The sequence below is a fragment of the Psittacula echo genome, assembly GCF_963264785.1.
Source record: "Psittacula echo genome assembly, chromosome: 8".
NCBI classification, from domain to species: Eukaryota; Metazoa; Chordata; class Aves; order Psittaciformes; family Psittacidae; genus Psittacula; species Psittacula echo.
Window position 1 is genome coordinate 23,549,519 of NC_137744.1, and position 19,039 is coordinate 23,568,557.

The 19,039-nt window shown below is 48.9% G+C and overlaps 1 protein-coding gene across 6 annotated transcripts in view; it reads left to right on the forward strand.

Moving 5' to 3' along the window:
- Positions 1–5,904: 5,904 nt before the first annotated feature.
- The window catches only part of KLHL13 (kelch like family member 13), a 59,365-nt gene continuing 46,230 nt past the window's right edge, over positions 5,905–19,039 (forward strand). Inside the window, exons 1-3 of one of the 6 annotated variants that reach the window (XM_080624864.1) lie at positions 5,917–6,037; positions 14,877–14,979; positions 16,381–16,445. Coding sequence is in view for 2 of the 6 variants with exons in the window: in XM_080624861.1 (XP_080480987.1) it covers positions 16,381–16,445 (65 nt within the window). In the remaining 4 variants the exon portion in view is untranslated. Of the gene's footprint in view, positions 6,038–14,876; positions 14,980–16,380; positions 16,446–19,039 lie in introns of all 6 variants that reach the window. The other 5 variants (XM_080624862.1, XM_080624861.1, XM_080624863.1 and 2 more) reach the window with 5 other exon arrangements.

Below are 19,039 nucleotides of genomic sequence, written 5' to 3' on the forward strand. Positions count from 1 at the left end.
TTTGCTGCTTATTTGTTGTGGGCCAACACTAGAAACAAGAAACCACAAATTATACCTGGCTATAGAAAAGACAACGGCAGCTCTGCAGAGTCACTTCAGGAATCATGGGGCAGGACGTGACCATAGCATAACAGTGTACAAATGTGCCTGTACCCTCTCCCAAATATCCTGTGGAGCCAGTACCAGTCTGTCCCTGCTGCCACCAGGCCCTGGGCTGCACCATCCACCAGCAAGGCTCAAGCTCCAGTTTGTGCCTTCAGCCAAGAGCTGTCTCAGGGCTTGATGCTCCAGCAGCTCTTTGTTCAGCAAAGGCCAGCAGTGATGAGGGGAGGCCTGGGGAGATGGCAGCAGCTTGGTACGTGGTTGTGCCCAGCTGAGGTCACTGTGCACTTATCGTGCCTTTGTTACATGGCAAAATAAAGGGAAAAAAATAAAGAGTAAACTGGGAAATGCCAGAACTTTACATCACTGCAGTGGGGCGAGCTGTCCTGCCATGGTGTGCTGGCAAGCACCGGAGAAGCATGGAATGGTTTGGGTTAGTGCGAGCTAGAGTGACCTCTGTTAGAGGAGGCCATGGAGCTGCTGCGAGGGCTGGAGCAGCTCTGCTCTGGAGCCAGGCTGAGAGAGCTGGGCTGGGGCAGCCTGGAGAAGAGAAGGCTCCTGAAGGGGAGACCTGAGAGCAGCTCCAGTGCCTAAAGGGACTCAGGCCTGTAGGACTGCCCAGAGAAGCTGTGGCTGCCCCATCCCTGGCAGTGTTCAAGGCCAGGTTGGACACAGGGGCTTGGAGCAAGCTGCTCCAGTGGAAGGTGTCCCTGCCCGTGGCAGGGGTTGGAGCTGGAGGAGCTTTAAGGTCCCTTCCAGCACAAACCAGGCTGGGATTCCATGTTTTGAAAGAAAAATCTGTAGGAAACGGAGGAACGGAAGGAGCTGAGGTCACTTTTCTATCTGGCAGCTGCAGAGCTGTTGGCTGATCAGTGATGTTGGGCACAAGTGTCCCCCAGGCATGACACAAGGGCAGGTGGGAATATCCATGGCTTCCTTCAGGCCCAGGGGGACCTGGCAGGACACCTAGACAGCTCGTCCCTATCCCGGGGAGACTCCTCTCAGCAGGAACCCCAGAGAAGGCGGTGTTGTTATGCTCAGAGCATGGCCCCATCTGCCCAGAGGGGTTGGGGCAGCATCTCCCTGCAGTCGGGGGGGGTTAATGTGGGATGAGCACTGAGCTGCCTTGTCCTGCTCTAGCAGCAGTTTCAAAGTGCTGGGTTACATGATAAAAGCTTTAATCATTGTAGAAAACAGGGAGGGACAAAAATAGCCCTGAATGCTGTAACACACTGGGGGACATCTGGGTACATGAGTCACTTTTAAGCACAGAAACGATTTTGAAGGAGCAGGACCTCTGATGTTGTTTGTGAAACTCTCACAGATGGGCTTAATAGCAGGGGAAACAACTCAAAAACCGTCTGAATACAAGTTGGCAGGAGGAGCTCTCTGTATGCTACAAATACATCTATTTTGGCAGTGGAGATTCAAGGGAAGAGCATCCACATCTGACTTCCAAAGACTCACTGAGTACTTATTTTTGTCAGCCAGTTTCTCCTTAGGGAATCGTTAAGGGAAAAACATCCTGGGGGAGCCAAGCAGTATCTCAACAAACTCCTGGAAAGACAAGCTGTGATTTTCAAGAGGAAGCATTTGAAAAGGCACAATCAGTGCGTGCCCAGTGCTCAGATGGGGCTGGGTTTCCACGGGCCTGTTTTCCCTTTCCTCCCTTGGGAATCAGTCTCCAGCAAGTGCCTTCACACAGACCAGGGGGCTCGGACAGTCCAAGCCAAAGGCAGAGCCGGGTGTTACCTGACCAGCATGGCAAAACCTGCCTCTGTTTTCCCAGGTCTCACAAGGTTTATTGTCAACTCGGAGGTGTCAGCATGTCTCGTGCTGGATGTGGGACTGATCTCCCCAAAGACACGGGCTCTTCTTCCTTTGCGTTAAGCTTAAATCAACAGAACTAAAGAGCATCTCCCTGAGAGATTGCAGGGGAGCAATGCAGCAGCGAAAACAAAGCAAGGTGGTAATGGTAGTGACAGCTTTTGGGCAGAAAGGCCCCAGAAGTTGTGTCTTTGTCCTAATTTTACACTATTGGTTTCATTCTTTGTAGCCTGAGAAGTGTTATTACAAGCTATAAATAGCTACGACTGAGAACAGAGCAATAGCTTTGTCTCTTCTACAGCACAGATAACTGGAGCATTAAGCAAGCAAGAACCTCTTGAAATAATAAGCAAAACTAAATGAGTTTTGTTGGTGCTTGTAAACCCAGTTACAAACACATTGCGCAATGATCTCTTTATCTCTGAAGAAATAACTTCACAAAGAAGCCCTTCACTGTGCTCCTGCAGCACTATTCAGCCCCAGTAGATGCACCTCAATCTGCTGCAGGGCTGGAGAGCATAAGGCTCTGACCCGTGCCCACTTGCTTCCAGGAATGCTACAATGATGCTGCTACATTTTGCCCTATGGAGACTTGGAACTTCTCCCAGAAGCATTGCTTTTGGAAATGTCCACTGGATAATCCCACGTTGTGCCCCTGACCAGGCTTAGGAGTAGCTTGGTTGGCACTTAAGATGCTTTACTCCTGGGTGAGCTTGGCTGATGAATGGAGCATTTCCACATCACTGACAGTTACTAAATTTACTCCCTTTGGAACCTTTGAGCTGTTTTTTTTTCTCGGGACAGATTTATTAATGTGTTTCCTGGCAGCAATCAATAATTTATTTTATATTCTTTGTGATCTTTGATTGGGAGTGAACTTAAAGATGGATCGCTGGGGTAGAAGAACTGTTGATTGCGGCAGAAAGCCCAGTTATCAGCTCACACTGTGGAGAATAAGAGAGCACAGTTGCTTGCACCGGTTGTGTGGTGCTGGGGGAGGTAAGAGGCAGCTCTTCTGCCAGGATGTAGCTGAGCTGTATCAGAACCAGCTTTGGTCAGACCCTGGGACCCTGCCATGAGTGATGCTCCGGAGATGAGTGGGAGCGTTTGCACAAGGCAGGCAAGATCTGGCTTTTCAATGCTTTTTCTCATGATAGTCAAAATAATCCAGGGCAGAAGTTTGTATTTGTGTTGGTATCAGAGTGGAAACTGGTAATTTATTAAGACGAACAAGGGGTTGTTATCCTTAGTGCTGCTTTTAAGGAGAAAAGTGGCATTTCTTTCTTCTATATGGAAAGAAATTCCCAGGTACTGAGCTGGCATATGGATGGTGCCATGTGCCTGGCACTGCTCTATTGCCTCATCTAAAGCCACTGCTCTCCCTATTGCTCCAGTGGGAATTACGTCCATAAGCTGTCCATCTGGCACAGGCCATTCTGCATCCTGGTTGAATTGTGTTGGCTGGAGCCGTTTCCTCCACTTGTTCCTTGTCCATCCCCACCTGTGGGAACGGGAAGGAAAACGAAAGTGATCTTCTTTATCCTGCTGCCTTCCAGGCAGGATGAGAAGTCTTGAGCTCCCTGTTTCCTCTTTCTGATAAGCCAGATCTGCGTCACCAGTTTTAGGAGTCAAAAGCAAAGTGATTTTACTGAAGTTTGGGAATCCTTCTTCTTCAATTCTTGCCAGGTTCCTAAATCTGACTTGCACTCAGAAGAGACAGGAGTTAGTACTATTTGCCAGCTGGGAAGAAAAGCATATAAGCATGCAACGATAAATTGTTTAGCCGGGAGATATACAGCCTGCAGAGGTGCAAGTAGTTTATCAGCAGCCACCAGTAATCCTGTGCATGGTGCTGGAGTTATCGCCCAAACTAGAACCACAGTGGGGGCTTGCAGGAGAAGCCTCTTCATCAGGGATTGTAGTGGTAGAACAAGCGGCAATGGATTAAAACTTGAAGAGGGGAGACTGAGATGAGCTCTTAGGCAGAAGCTCTTCCCTGTGAGGGTGCTGAGGCGCTGGCACAGGGTGCCCAGAGAAGCACTCGCTAGCCCTCTGCTAGTGGGTATAATGCTCTATAAAACTATGGATAACGTAAGGATGTAAGTGCCTTATTTAGGTCAGATACTGTCTTTGTAACTGCTCTGTTTAATTTTGCAGCCACTCCAAGTCCCTAGGGCACTTCCCGCCCTGCTTGCAGTGGATGGCCTCCTTTCTGCTGGAACGTTAGTTACGGGCTGTACTCCCTGAGGCACCTTCCCTGCTTTCCCATCTCTCCTTCCACTCCTTTCACATTTCATTTGTCTTTCCCAGCTCCTAAGGCTCGGATCAATTGTACCTAGAGTGTTTTCTGCCTTTTTTTATCCCCACACATGATGAATTTTAATGCTCAGTGGGCAACATAATTCCCTCTTCCTACATATGTTAATCTTCTGGCTGCACCTTTCCAGTGGGACGCTCCATTTCCATTGGAAATGTTTCTCTGTGAAGAGAGATGATGGTTTTTTTTTCCCTGTTCTGCTGTGATTTTGCCTGGCAGGGAATGACAAACAGCCTCTGATTCTCTGCTGCTCCAATACTTATCATGTCCATGGTGGGAGGCTCTATGGAGAGCAAACAGAGATGAGACTTTAAAAGTGGTACCAACAAAAATTAGTCTTTAGGATGGAGTTTTACGATTGTGGAAATGGCTGTGGATGGTGAAACAACCTGGAAACCTGGGATGCACACACAGGGCCTATCTGTGTATAATTGTAATGTAAATGCTTATGTGTGCCAGGACGTGCCAGGCAGTTATTTCCTCTTCCAAGCACAGGGAAGAACTCTGACATCTCGTGGTTTAAAGGCACTGACTCTGCAAGGAGAGGCTTTTCAAATCCTTTCACAAAGCTTTAATACCTCTTTTAGTGGTGTTTTCTGCCCAAGTAGCCATGGCCTGGGCTCGGTGAACTTCAGCGGGGCTGATCCTACTGTGCTGGGCTGGGGAGAAGGATAGTGCTGATTTCTCTGCCCTGAAGCATGGGGAGATGGAGTGGGACAATGTGGCAGAGCGCTGCTGGGACAGTGAATTTCATAGAACCATAGAATCACAGATGGTTTGGGTTGGAAGAGACCTTAAAGCCCATCCAGTTCCAACCCCTGCCGTGGGCAGGGACACCTTCCACTACAGCAGCTTGCTCCAACCTGGCCTTGAACACTGCCAGGGATGGGGCAGCCGCAGCTTCTCCACTCCAGTGTTGAGACCAAATTTCCCTCTAGGGATTTTTGTTTCAGTCAGTGGGGATATTTCCAGTTCCCACCATGGGCAAACAGCAAGAACAGGACCTGGTCACACTCTGCTCATAGGAGACTTTTTACGAGGCTTCACCAGCCTCAGCAAACATGATTTATTGCTGCTCAGATCCCTTCCTCCCTCTTGAAGGTGGGAGTAATTCTCACAGAGCCTTTCCAGATGGTTGGCGGGCGAGCAGCTTCCGTCGGCATGTCCTGGCTTTCTGGATGGTATGCCAGCCTGTGGGAACAGCCATGAACAGGCTGTCTGCGCTCAGCAGATGTTAGTTTTTACTCCAAGTTATTACAATTACTTGGAAAAAACAGCTCTGTGGGATTTGCTGTGCATTAGTGGCGACCGGGGTAGTCAGTGGGCTTCAGAAATGCCCAGTCTATGGCTGGAATCAAGCTGGGGTTAGACAGTTACTTAATCCATCCATCCATCCATCCATCCATCCATCCATCCATCCATCCATCCATCCATCCATCCATCCATCCATCCATCCATCCATCCATCCATCCATCCATCCATCCATCCATCCATCCATCCATCCATCGCCTCCGGCGCTCTAGGACCACGCCCCCTTTCACATAGCCCCGCCCCCTTTCCCATAGCCCCGCCCCTTCACCGTTAACCCCGCCCATTCCCCGTCCACCCGCTCCGCCTCTTCTCGCCGCGCGTCGCCAAGCCACGTGCGCATGCGCGCCGCCTGCCCGCCATGTTGGCGCGGTCGGTGACGCGCTGTGCCGGGGGGCGGTACCGGGCGCGCGGCCGCGCTCGGGACTTTGGGGACGCTCCGCAGCGGGGCCCTCGGCGGGGCCGGGCGGCCGCAGCCCGCAGGTGAGAGCGGGGTGGTGGGCACCTTGCGGCTGTGCCGCGGTTTGAGGGCACGGTGGGGCCGGGGACCATTGTGTCTTGCGGGGCCTGTGCTGCCGGGGGTCGCGGGGCCGGTGTGTGTGAGCGGGGCGGTGAGTGCTGCCGTGCGGATACCCGGTTAGTGAGGGAGAGAACCGAGGGGAGTGCCGCCGGGGAGGGGGTGAGCGCGGGCAGGGCCGCGGGTCCCAGCGTGCTCCGGAGCGGGCTTTGTGCCGCGGAGCAGCCCCTCCAGCTCCGGTCTTTCAGGCATTGTCCCGGAGCCCTGCAGCCGCGTTCTCCGTCCCGCGGCCCCGTCTGCTGCCGCTGTTCATTGTTCCCGGTCGCAGTTTGGCTGGTCGAGGTCTGGAGTTTAGGGGCTTAGTTCTGAGGTGCAGCCATTAGAAATAGGGATGTAATGCAGGGTGTAATTAACTTGATGGTTGCCTCTTCTCCCTGTTCGCATCAGAGTTAGGCCAAGCTGTGTTTTACTCGGGACTCACGGCTCAGGACTTTGTGCCTATGAGGAGCGCGGTGTTAACTCGGGAGCGCTGGGAGCCGTGGCTCGGGTCCTGGCTGCCGGTCAGGAGGTGCGGGGAACATCGCTTCCAGTTCCGTGTGGCAAAGGGCTCTTTAGCTCGGATGTTCGGGGTGTCAGTGAAACTGATGCTGGCTTGGCCCTGCTGTGAAGGCTGCGTTAGAAATGTCTCTCCTTTAACTGTGTCTCATACATTTGAATAGAACGCCACGGAGGAGTTTCCTTATTCTTTCCCCAGTGAGCTGCAGACAGAGATAATACTAATGAAGAACCTTCAAGGCACTCCCCACTGCTCTGCTTCCATGCAAAGCCTGTTCTGCAGTCCCCTTTAATACCAAAACACGCTGCAGAGAGGTGATAGTAAAAAAGTGTCATAAGCATGGGTAGTAGCTGGGGTGAAATGCCACCCGGAATGCACCTCTGTGATCCCTGTGGGGCTGGGATCGTGCTTCTAAACATTTTCCTTCCCATCTGAAGTTCAGACCCATCGCAGTGAGCTCCCAGCACGAATTAGCATGCTGCTCTGCTTCAAAGCACCAAGAGTTCTAGTGAGCCTTGGCTTGGCACCAGGGCTCCGACATGAATTCAGGAGGCTTTGCCCCAGCCAGCAGTTATTTATTATCATTTGAAAAGGTTTCTTCTGCCCTTCTGTGGAAGATTCACTGGGCTGAAGTCACCTGAGGCTGCAGCTCACCTGTACCTACTCTGCAGCAGTGATACTGGCTCGGGGACTTGTGTGCTTTGTGGTACCACTGGCAATGGTGGTGATGCCGGGAATGAAGCAGATCGCTGAACCTGCCCAGCCAGAAAACAGGGCCATGCACAGGCTCCCTGACCTGGCGTGTTCCCACAGTAAGAGCAGAGCATGTCCATGGGGAGATGATGGGCACTGGGACCATCTCAACCAGCCTGTCAGGATTTGGCTGTCACAGAGAAGAGAGTGTGTTCAGCTCGTACCACTGCAGAGGCAGCGTGTGAGGTTGGTGATGGATCCTTCAGTGAGCTCTAAGAGGGCTCAGAGGGGAAGTGAAATGAAACTGCTGCAGACAGGGCTCTTGTTCTGGCACATGAGCTGCAGAGAAGCACATGGGGTTGAGCATACAAAGTGAAGCCTTGCTTCCCCCTGGAATTCCAGTAACCTTAAATGTGTGGGTTGTCTTTTGGTTTGCAAGAAGCTGAGAAAATGTTGGAGCCCCTTAAAATAACCCCCAAATCAACAAACTGGTTGAGTGTATTCAGTATAACATAGTACTTGTCTGTGTTTCCTTGGCAGTGGTGATGAAGCCCGGGATGTCTGGATCTAAAGGCATCACCTCTGCTGTCTGAATTCAAAGTACCAATGTTGTGACCTCAAGTGCTGTGTGTTCATAGTGTGGTCCAGCTATTAGGAAGGGTTAATTAGTCCACACTACAAAGAAACATGTTGGTGGAGGCTCTGAATGTGCAATGTGTACTGCAGGGATTGTTTCTGTGAGCTCTACTGTATCACGTCCACAAGCAAAGCTGTCAAAAATGCTCTGCTTTTGCATGGTTGTCCCATTGCTGAGGCACCTGTGATGTGTAAAACCTGCTTTTTGTGTCTTTTTTGGATGATCTGTCCATGCTGGCAAAACTTACTGTGGCAAAAAATGCCCAATAGTGAAGCATTTACTGTGGCCTTCCAGGGCCTAAAGGGGCTGCAGGAAACCTGGAGAGGGGCTTTGGACGAGGGCCTGTAGGGACAGGCCAAGGGGAATGGCTTTAACCTGCCCGAGGGGAGACTGAGATGAGCTCTTAGGCAGAAGCTCTTCCCTGTGAGGGTGCTGAGGCGCTGGCACAGGGTGCCCAGAGAAGCTGTGGCTGCCCCATCCCTGGCAGTGTTCAAGGCCAGGTTGGACACAGGGGCTTGGAGCAAGCTGCTCCAGTGGAAGGGGTCCCTGCCTGTGGCAGGGGTTGGAGCTGGATGAGCTTTAAGGTCCCTTCAACCCACACCAGCCAGGGATTTATTTAAGAGCTCTCAGCCTCAGAGTGCTCCCTATTTGGCTGTTTCACTGTCAACAGTAAAACACTTTACTAGTGACTCTTACAGCTTATGAAAGTTGACTTTGGTGGCCCAGGGCTGGTTTCACAGGGATGGATGTCTCTATCACAGATCTGTTGCAGTATGTGTAGATGCCAGTGTGAGTGGGAGGTAAAATCATTACTGCATGGGGCAGCATGCATTCTGCTTTCCTTTCCAGATTCTCTGCCCTCAGGTTCTTGTATTCCCAGTGTCTTGTGTTGTCAGAGCACTGGAGGGAAACATCTTTATGTTTTTAACTCTTTGTGATGCAAAAGGTTTCTTAAACTTGGGAAATCAGAGCTTTATGGAGAACTCGAAAGCAACAGTGTGGAGGAAATTTCTCTTGGTGTATTTTCTCTCCCGAAGCAAAGTGTCTTGGAAAAACTAGGAAGTAACGAAGCCGTGTTGGGTTGTAGTCTCTTGAAGACAAGGCATGTGTTCAGTGGGCATTCAGGGTGATTGAGGAACTTGCTAGTGTGGATAGCCTGAGTCCTGTGTGGGCAGGATCCGAGGAGGAAACCAAGCTGTAAGTGCACTGAGATACAGGGAATTGCTGTGTGTGACCTGGAACTGGTGACAGGAGTGTTTCAGAAGGGGGTTTCTTGAAGATACTTTTTGGCTGCTGAAGTAGGAAGGGATCTGCTGGAACCCAAGAGGAGCTTGCAAGTGCAAGTCTGACTCCTTTAATCAGCCTGTGTGTTTCAGAATAGCAACAGTAAGGGAATACAAATGATTTCCCATGTCCTACAATAAATTTGATGATTTCCATGTGTGTTTCAAGCAGCTCTTTTGGAGTGAATCAGGTGTACTCATCTTTTGAAGAGAGCACCAGCTACTGATGTGTATTCTCAATGGTTTTGCTTTCAGCTTGCTGTGGGGAATCTGTCATTTGGTTTCCTTTGTGAGAACAGTGCTTCCTTGCAAATACTAATGGCTCTGGTCATATGATTTCTTGAGGCTTTTGTTCTATCTTCTTCTTTGTGACTGATGCAGCTGCTTGGTGGTGTGTTATAGTTGCGTAATGTGAGAGATGTTTGGCAATGCCAACACTGTTCTGCTTGGTTTCTTTCATATGGAATATCTGCTTGTACAGGTGAAAGTCAAAATGAAAACAGATCATGAACAGAAATTTTGCTTTCAAAGAAGTTCTTGGAGCTTTTGCCCCAAAGCGTAGTTGCTGAGATTTGGGGGAAAACTTAAAACCTTTTCCCATTTCAATCTTCAAGAGCATCAGCGTTACCCAGTGCCCTGTCAGGTCTTGCATTGTGCTGTTCCTTTCCATGGGCACTTGCTCTGGGGGTGCCCAGCCGGTGATGCACATGGAATCACAGCCTGGTTTAGGTTGGAAGGGACCTTAAAGCTCATCCAGTCCCAACCTCTGCCACATCCCTCTTGTGCTGCTGCCCCAGAGCTGGATCAGGACTGCAGAGGGGGAGAATCCCCCTCCTGAGCTCACACCCTGGGGGTGCAGCCCAGCGCACATGGTCCCACCTCTCCAACCTGTCCAGGTCCCTCTGAATCCCATCCCTAAACCACCAATATTTTGTACATGTGGCTGGGCCCAGCAGTGGTACCAGTTGTCAGCAGCAGGACTATTACCCACCATGTCAGACACCTGCAGCTCCTGCTTGCTGGTTGTGTACTTGCTTGTCCTGCCTCTCTGAGTCTGCTTGCCTGGAGGTGGGAGGTATAAGCTGCTTTAGAACAGAGGTCCTGCCTAAGCTGTTTCACCTTGTGAGAGGAAAACCACTAAAGCATGTGGGATTGTGTTGTGGAGGTTGCGTGGTTAAACCAGGGAGGGGATGGTTGGAGTGCCTGTCTTGGCTCTGAGTTCTTTAACTGCTTTAACAGGTATTGCAGTGCTCAGCACCTCTGTGTGTTCTGAATGTGAATTTCCATCTTTGCAGGGAAGTGAGGGAGAACCTTGTTTCCTTTATTCTTGGGGAGGAAAACAACCAGAAAGGGGCAGATTTAACAATCTGTATCATTCAGAAATTGCAGACCAGGATTTAGCAGCACAACAAGTGAAAACTGTGGTACATTGTAAACCAGCTTAGTTACACCTGCATCTGGTCCTGTGCAAACTGTTGTTATGAGGAAGGTAAGGATCCATGTCCTGAAAAGAATAGATCACAATTTGAGGTGTATGAGTGGTGATGATTAGAGACTCCTGTAGGCTGAAGAAAGCAAGGATAAGCACGTGAGTTTTGACCCAGTTCCTGCTTCCTGCCTGCTTTTGGGATCTCCATGCAAGTGGTCTGTGCTAGTTTCGAGTTGAATCTGTTCCACGTGCTTCATTTACCATCGTGGGAACTTTGATTCTTCTGAATACTGACCTTATCTGATAATGCTAATGTGAAATACCCAGCAGTGTGTTAAGATGATGATCTGAAATACCCAGCAGGTTGTTACTGGAGTGGCACAAACCCCAGCTCTCTGAAGCTGAAGCTCTGTTTCTGTTACACATTCTTGTAGCACGTTTTCTATGTGTTCAAATAATTCTGTAAGAAATAAATGCAAAGAATTTCTTTTAAATTTGAAACTTCTTCATAACCTGGTATAGATGGAAAATGAAGCAGAAGATTCACACTTGGAGGGCAGAATCTGATGTCAGGGGCTCTGGAGGCGATTTGGTGCTGCAGGAACCTAATCTGCTGCATCTCTGGGTGGTCCTGCCTGGTACCTGATCTCCTGCTCAGCTCCCTTGGCAGAGCTGCTGTGATTGCAGGGTGATTTCTTTTATGCTCTTATCTCATGGGAAACTAACCCACTCAGTAACGTTCAGATCAGGCTGCGAACTCACCCCGTGGCTACACCTTGCTGTTGCTCATGCAGGTGGAAGCAGGAATGCCGTGGCTGGAGGTGAGTGGAGGGAAAGCAGGACTGCTTCTCCCAGCAGGTTGAGGATGTGACTGTAGTGATAGGACAAGGGGCGATGGCTTTAAACTTAAACAGGGGAGGCTGAGATGAGCTCTTAGGCAGAAGCTCTTCCCTGTGAGGGTGCTGAGGCGCTGGCCCAGGGTGCCCAGAGAAGCTGTGGCTGCCCCATCCCTGGCAGTGTTCAAGGCCAGGTTGGACACAGGGGCTTGGAGCAAGCTGCTCCAGTGGAAGGTGTCCCTGCCCGTGGCAGGGGTTGGAGCTGGAGGTCCCTTCCAACACAAACCAGGCTGGGATTCTATGATGCATTGAACACAACGCAGCAGGACCAGGGCAGAGCTCCCAAGTTTCCAGATGCTTTTAAAGAGATGCTCCTCTTCTCCAGCTCGCTTTTCACGTGTGCAGAAGCTGAATGATCCATGTAAATTCGTGCTTTCAGTGAAATCTTTACATGAAAGCATGACTTGTGCACAGCAGAAAGGGGAGGGGAAAGCTTTTTGTCTCACCTCTGGAGGACTTGGAATGTTGGCAGATGCTGCCTGGCTCTTGAAGGAGGCTGTGCAGGAAAAGTGGGTTGCTCTTCTGCCTTGAATACTTTTGGCTGCTCAGTGCTTGACTCGAGTAGCTTCAGTGTTAGGAAATGGGCATGCTTCTGGGCAAGTTTATGGCTGCCCACAGGTTTGGAATAGAGCAGAGGAAGTGAGTAGCACATCTGTTATTTAAAGCCATGACACTGGAATCCTACAGACCTTGGCATCTCTTCTGTAGCTATATGTTTTTTTAGAAGCTGATTATCCACTGTGGTGCCAGAGTTGTAGAAGACTTGTATTAATAGCTTATCCCCCTCCCTGATCATCTTTCTGCTCACTGATGGTGGGTAACGTTTGAAGTAGTGGCAGCTACAAGTTAAAAAACACATACGTGGTTGTATTGCTGCCTCTTAACAACTGTATTTTATTGCCTGTTTATGTGGGAGGCTTTTAACAGGAACAGAACGTAACCAGTTTTGTTCTCTTTCATGTTGAATTTGTAATTCAGCAGTGATGATATATCTAGCAATTTAAGCAGGGCTCTTGTGTTTGCTGCTCTAAGCATGTTGCTATACAGTGGAATGAAAATATTTCCATTGGGGTATGTGCTCTATGAGATATTTTATATAAATTAAAGACTTGGCAAACTTACACATTCAAACTGGAAATATAGGAATTAAACACTTGAGCTACAAAAGAATCGAAGGGTTAATCTGTATAATGCAGCAATCCTGAGTCTGGATTTACTTGGTGGCTTGAGTTGCTGCACACTGCTCCGTTGGTGGCTCTGCACCTCCGAAACCTGGCCCCACATTTATCCCTGAATCTGACAGTTTTGTCCTTAATGCCCAAACAGAGACTTTAGAGGGGAGCAGTAGTGAGAGAGAACCATGATATCAGCTATCCTGGTATTGGTGGAAGAGGCATTAACTCCACCGTGGTGGTGGTGGTCGTGTCATGTGCTGACAGAGCCTGGCTCCTCTCTCTGCAAGTAAGCTAATGCTTTTCAGGACTGGTTTAGGAGCTTATCTTAATGGAAGGTTGGATATGTGGAGGAGTTTGATGTGAGGCTCTAAATGCACCTTGGAGATGGAGACCCTGAGGTTTTGTTTTCCTTAAGTTTCATTTTTGTCCTTAATCCTCTTGCTGATCTGTATACCTGGTGGTGTTTAAGAGCTGCAGTCATGGACTGAGACCTTGGTGTGATGCTGCTTCGCGTGCACAGAAGAAAAAGGTGGTTTCTGTTCCCAAATCTTGTTAACACTGCTGTAATCTTCCTTCGCATTTTGTTTTCCTGGGGTTTGTGGGTGGGGTGGGTGCAGTAATACAGCCCAGCTCAGTAAGCACATAGTCTGACTCCAGCCTTTGGTGGTGGCATTTTGATCTTGCAGAACTTGTAGCCTTAGGACAACACGATGGATGGCACCAGCATCTCTTGCCTTCCTGCAAGGGCAGAGGCTTGCACACAGTGTGACCACAGGTGCTCATGTGGCTGTCCCAGCATGAGATGCTCTGAGCGAGGCCTCTGGGAGCTGGGTGAAATGACTGCCCTGGAACAGGCTGAGCAGATGCAGGCAAGACTTGTCCTCCTCTTAGAATTCATTCCATGGGTGACACAGTGTGCCAACGGCCCTTGTTTCTTTCGGGATGCTGCCAGGGCCTTTTTGTCTGATTTTGCTGCTGGCCATCATTCCTGGTGTGTAGAAGGAGGAAATGTTTCTGTAAGGGGGCTGTAAACCTTGCCTCTGGCAGCTTAGACACTTATGTGAGCTCTTCTGCACAATGCCAACCCAAATAAGATGGAATGGTGTAAACAGCCTAAAGAATCATTCTTTGTGTCAGCTGATCCTGCCTAGCTAGGTTAGAAGGTCCCTGGGAGCAGGTCTGCTGGCAGCCTTGTGCCACGGAGCAGGGACAAACAGCTGAAGGTGCTGAGCTGTCCATGGCACAGATGTTCCTGGAGAAGATCCAAACCCAGGGCAGAGGGTCACAGCCTGAAATGCTTCTCAAAAGGCAGAAATGTGGCTTCTGCGAGGATGGGTGAAGACAGAGCATCCCAGTTCATGATCCTCCTAGGGAATGAGTGGCTTTCCTGCTTAGGCTGTAGTGATCCGCTGGCGCGGAGTGAATGAAGAAGTGGTTAGGTTTTGACATGGTTTATGGGGATGGCAGTTGTGCCAGTGCTCTTCCAGCAGTGCTGACGAGTGCTGTGGGACGTGTTGTGGGGTTGCTGGGGAAGCGGCCTGTCTTCCCCATGGAGAAGCCTGGGCTGTGGTTATCACCAGCTCCCATTATTAGTTCAGGTTGTTTATTCATTAGGAAAATTAACAGTAAGAGGGGGTTTGGCTGGGAAGTGTGAATGTGCCAGAGCAGAGGTTGCATGGCAACACTTCACAGTTCTAACCGGGAGTCAGGGATAAATAATGGTGGAAAAAGAAATGGGGGGAGGAGGAAAAAAGAGTGGGCTGGAGGAAAAAACGCTGTCTTTGTATTGACTTCACTGTGTCAGGGCCATCCCAGATGTGTGGAACAAGCCTGACATTGTGTGAGGTTTCCAGCACCCGGAGCCTCTCACAAGCCCTCCAGTGTGGTGCTGCATGCGTCACTGGAGCAGCCTGGCCGGCACTGCAGGGATGCAGGTTCTGCAGAGTGCCCTGCCAGGGGATGGGGGAAGCCTGGGACCTCCTCCTGGGTTTAGAGGGCTTCTTGCTATCAGAAACAACTTCCTAACTTCTTGTGTCTCTGGTTTGCTTCTGGGTAAGAGGCTTCTGTGTGTGTCATTCCTGACACCTTAATACTTGAATTCTGAAGCACGGGTCTTTCTGATGGTTTTATGCATAGGTGGGCATATGCAAACAGCCAAATAATCAGACACATTTCAAGGAGGAGCGTAAAAGGAAGAAAGCTTCATGAAATAGGCTGCAATAGCCTCGCAAATCTGAAGGTAACTCCTTTTGGTTTTGCCTCGGAGGCTTGAACGTCCTATAGTGCTTTTTATCTGTTACTGTTGGTTAACCTGTGGTTTCCTGTGTGATACTGCTGTTACTGATGCTTTATCATTTGGCAAGGGCTTGACACTGAGGAAAGTTTGTTCATTGAGTTATTCCAGCAGCGACCCTTATTTGCTGGTGCTGCCTGAACATGAGCAGATGGGATGCTTCAGCTTAGAACTGTATAATCCTGGAGTCAACCAGATTGGAAAAGCTCTTTAAGCTCATCCAGTTCAACTGCTCCCCAGCCCTGCCAAGGCCACCACTAACCCATGGCACTGAGGCCTCGTCTCCACGGTGTGTGAACCCTTGCAGGGACGGTGCCTGCAGCCCTGCCCTGGGCAGCCTGTTCCAATGCCTGAGCACCCTCTGGGGCAGGAATTGTTCCTCAGCTCCATCTAAACCTGCCCTGGTGCAGCTTGAGGCCGTTTCCTCTTGTTCCATCACTTGTTCCTTGGGAGAAGAGACTGGTCCCACCTCACTACATCCTTCTTTTAGGTAGTTGGGGGGTGTGATAAGGTCCCCCCGAGCCTTCTCTTCTCCAGACTGAACAACTTCCTTCTTTCTGGAGCGGAAGTGCAGAGGAAGCAGAAGCAATGGTGTTGTCACCAGTGTTTCCTCACTCTGCTTTACGTTAGAACAGTTGAACACATGACAGCCATTGCAGGTAACAGTGCAGCTACTCGCTCCCTGCATGTTGGGGTAACTGCCTGCTTTTTCTCTTGTCAATGGGACATGCTGTCTTCCTGCCCTTAAAAAGCAGAGCAGTGTCTCCTCCCAGATCCTGCAGCTCAGTGCCATTGCAAGCCCATTGTGCCTGGTGCTCTTCCTGCAAGCTCAGCCAACGGCTTCCAGTGCGAGTGCAGCGGGGGTGAATTTCTGAAAGCTTGGCTTAATGTCATGATGGTGTTGCTTTTGTTAGGACTTGTGTCCCTCCTGTGACTTGTGTGTATACAGTGACTTGCATGAAGTGGTGGCTCTACTTCTGAGATACAGACTGGGTAGCCTGAAAGCAGAAATGAGCTCTGAGTTTTTCTTCTGCACTATTGTTAAAACTCCTTTTTATTTGAAGCTGTGGTCTTGCAGAATTGGGTCTGAAACACTCGGTATATACATGGAAAAGAGCAGGGTGCCACAGCTCTGCAGTGAGTTATGTGAACTTTCCCTCTAGGCAAGAAGTGGGGCTATCCAGTTTTCCACTCACAGTAGAGATGGAGCTCAAAGAACTGCAGAAGCCAATAGTTAACTCTATGGGAGATGCTGTACCCTGCAGTTCTTTACAATAACATCTACAGTGAATAACAGTGTGCAAATGTGTGTGACAATGTTTTTTCTTTTCCTGAACCTTGTTCTAGATGTCAAAATTAACCTGGACCACTTGGGAATGGCGAAACATAGCCCTGGGATCCTGCCATGAACAGTAAGAAAGTTGAGATGCTTTGTGTATGCAAATAATAATGTTTTCTAATGGCTGAACCCTGGTGTAACTGTTCCTGTTCCATTAATGTAACTGGGCAACAATTTCTGTAGCTGAATGTGGATGTGGTCCCAGCTTTTCATGGAGGAAAGAGGCAGTGCATCAGTAAAGGGAGTGCTGTTTGGGAAGCAATACTGGGAAGGCTTTTGAGGGGGGAAGGCTGCTATGGTGCAGTGTTGTCCTGTTCCTGCTGCTCCTGGATCAGCTGCTGTTCGACAGGAAGCCTGGCTGAGTAGGTCTTTTGTCCTTCTATGAAACTTTGGATTCAGTAGATGTTGATTAAGTGGTTCATGTATCAAGAAAGCAGCCACCTTTAACAAGGTGTTGGTAGCATGAAACTTTCTAGTTTGAAGGATACATAAATATTTTCTGTATGTGCATGCTCTGTATTCTTTATATAGCCCTTTGCAGATGTTGCAGGAGGCATCCTTACATCAATTGAGGCATTGAAAATTATTCTGATGAATTTTCCCAGTACAAAATAGATGACTTAAGAGAGCCTGTGTGGGAGAGTAGTGTGCTAGTAAAGTGCAAATGTTCAGCAGATGCTGTTGATGCTGTTTGTCAGCCTTGGCTAGAACAGAAATGAGAAGGTTTTTGTTTTGTTAAATATCGTGATTTGGAAATAGGCAATTGGAAATGAACAGCTCTTGGGAACTCTTTTATCTACACAGCAGTTTAATGCTTAACATGCAAATGTTCAGATGAGAAAGATTGCGTCTTTGACCGTGTCATTGAATTCTTCCCAGGGCTGCCTGCCTGCCTTGCACTGTTCATGGCTTGAAAATCTGAGCCCTCTCCTTTGATGAAATACTCTAATTGTTAAATTGCTGGGGAGCAAATTGTGTGGCCTCGGGTCAGTTGTTAGAACAATTGATAAAGGCCCAGGAAGCTGTTCAGTTCTGTGTACACACTAGTGTACGGAACACAAGGAGATCCTGCTAAGGCTTTCGGTTTCTTGAGGAGCTTGTCCAGATTAGCTGAGAAGGTAAATGTATGTATTTGTAGATTGTTGAGTGGCTTTGAAATCTTAGCAAAGTGCAGCTAAAGCTTCAGTTGACTTTTCCTGAGCCTGGATAGACTGAGCTGACAATTCAAACTGTGCATTCATTCCTTTGAAAGTATCCTGTTTAGCAGCCTTCATCCTTTGAAAGGCAGGGAGGGAACTTGGCTGCTCACAGGTTTGCCCTGACAAATCCTTGTGATTCTTGTGGAGTCAAGAACAAATGTAACATCAGAGATTAACTGTGCATGTGCGGTGTGGTGGAGAGGAATTTTAAGGGTGGAAATGATTCCTGGTACAAGTCGGGACATCCAGAATGATCTTGGGTTTTTTGCTTCTTGCCAATCAGTTATCTAAAAGTTGTGTGGCTTTTGGCTCCTTTTTTTGATGTGGTTACTGGAGCCAGAAGAGCTGGGCTGCTCTTGTACTGATGTTCAAGGTCCTCGTGTTTGGGAGGTCCTTAATGTCCGTTTCTAGGACAAGTAGCATTAGAAATCCAAATTTCATCTTGGCTGTTAATCCTGTAGTGTTAGAACATGTCCGCATGCTACCAAGTAGTAAGCTAAATCACAAACATGTGAAATACACTTTACTCAGCTCTCATGTCATGGTAGGCCAGTGAGCAGTGTGTGCAATGGTGGGCTCTGCACAGCCTCATGACCTGGTGTCTCCTGCATTATCGGTTCAGTGGCTGTGTCCTCTTAAGTTATGCTCAAGATAGCTGTTAGGAAGCAAAGGAGAAGTGATGCCTTTTGAGTTGATCTGCAGCCTGGTGTTCCCTGAGCTTCCACCTTCACCTGCTAACAGCACTCCAGAGCCAGTAACTTGCTGACAGTGATGGGTGTTTGGGATCGTGCTGACTAACCTGATCCAGAAGCATTTTTCCTGGGCCTCTGTTTGCATATGTAGATCTTTTTTCCCAAGGAAGTGGTTTAGATGAAGCCTGCAGGTAAAGGATATGGCTGATGAAAGTAACAGCAGGTAAGAAGGTTCAGAGTTCAGTGGAAAGTGATTCCAAGGTGCCTTGTCACATGGATACTTGAATGCTAGCTTAAGGAAATACCATGGATTTAGTTTCTTGGTGAAGCAGGTGGTGATATAGGAGAGGGGCACCAGAAGGTTTTACAGCAGAAAATGGGAAAGTGGGCTTTAATGTTGTGAGCTTCTTTGCTGTTACTGTTAGGTAGTGTAAGCTAGCTACCCAAAAGTCACTTCTGAACACTGGAACATTCAGTTTACTGGAGTGTATGTTATTTTACTAGGAAGCTTTGCAAGATTTCACCTCCTGCTGTGATGTTTTCAGGCTTTTCATTAACCCTTCCAGAGCAGCATTTAGTTGATGCCTCTCAATCTGTGGCGTATACTTCCCAGGAGTAATCCATGTATGCTATGAGTTGTAACTCTATACTTTTAGTGTTCTTGAGAAATCATGATTAAAAACCTTCATGTGGTCATAAGCACAGAGGCAGAAGCCCACAGTGCCTTTGATAGAGGAGTGGCATGGAGGATGCTTGTGTTATAGTCTGGACATGGA